Below are 251 nucleotides of genomic sequence, written 5' to 3' on the forward strand. Positions count from 1 at the left end.
TGTGGGGCCAGTGCTGGTGGTGCTCACTGGGACAGCTGGCCCCGAGGGAGCGGGCATGGGGAGGCCTGGAGGGGACCAGGAGGCTGATGTACGTCCTGGGGATGGTGGAGCCATCCTGAGTGGTGACTGTTTGGTCTCTTTCTCCATGTCGCCTGTCTCCTGCAGTGGAGAACAGGCAGCTGACCCTGGACCTGCAGACGGAGAACAAAGGCACCGTTGTCCCCGGCGGCGAGCTGACGATTTTCCTGGAC

The 251-nt window shown here is 63.3% G+C and overlaps 1 protein-coding gene across 1 annotated transcript in view; it reads left to right on the forward strand.

Annotated features, from left to right (window-relative positions):
• Window positions 1-251, forward strand: part of LOC104493410 (NEDD4-like E3 ubiquitin-protein ligase WWP2) — a gene marked incomplete at its 5' end in the record, with an annotated part of 18546 nt that overhangs the window by 960 nt on the left and 17335 nt on the right. The window contains one exon of the mRNA XM_010136082.1: window positions 166-231. Within this exon, the coding sequence (XP_010134384.1) occupies window positions 166-231 (66 nt within the window). The remainder of the gene's footprint in view (window positions 1-165; window positions 232-251) is intronic.

Source organism: Buceros rhinoceros, unplaced genomic scaffold, assembly GCF_000710305.1.
Source record: "Buceros rhinoceros silvestris isolate BGI_N320 unplaced genomic scaffold, ASM71030v1 scaffold31235, whole genome shotgun sequence".
Classification (NCBI taxonomy): Eukaryota; Metazoa; Chordata; class Aves; order Bucerotiformes; family Bucerotidae; genus Buceros; species Buceros rhinoceros.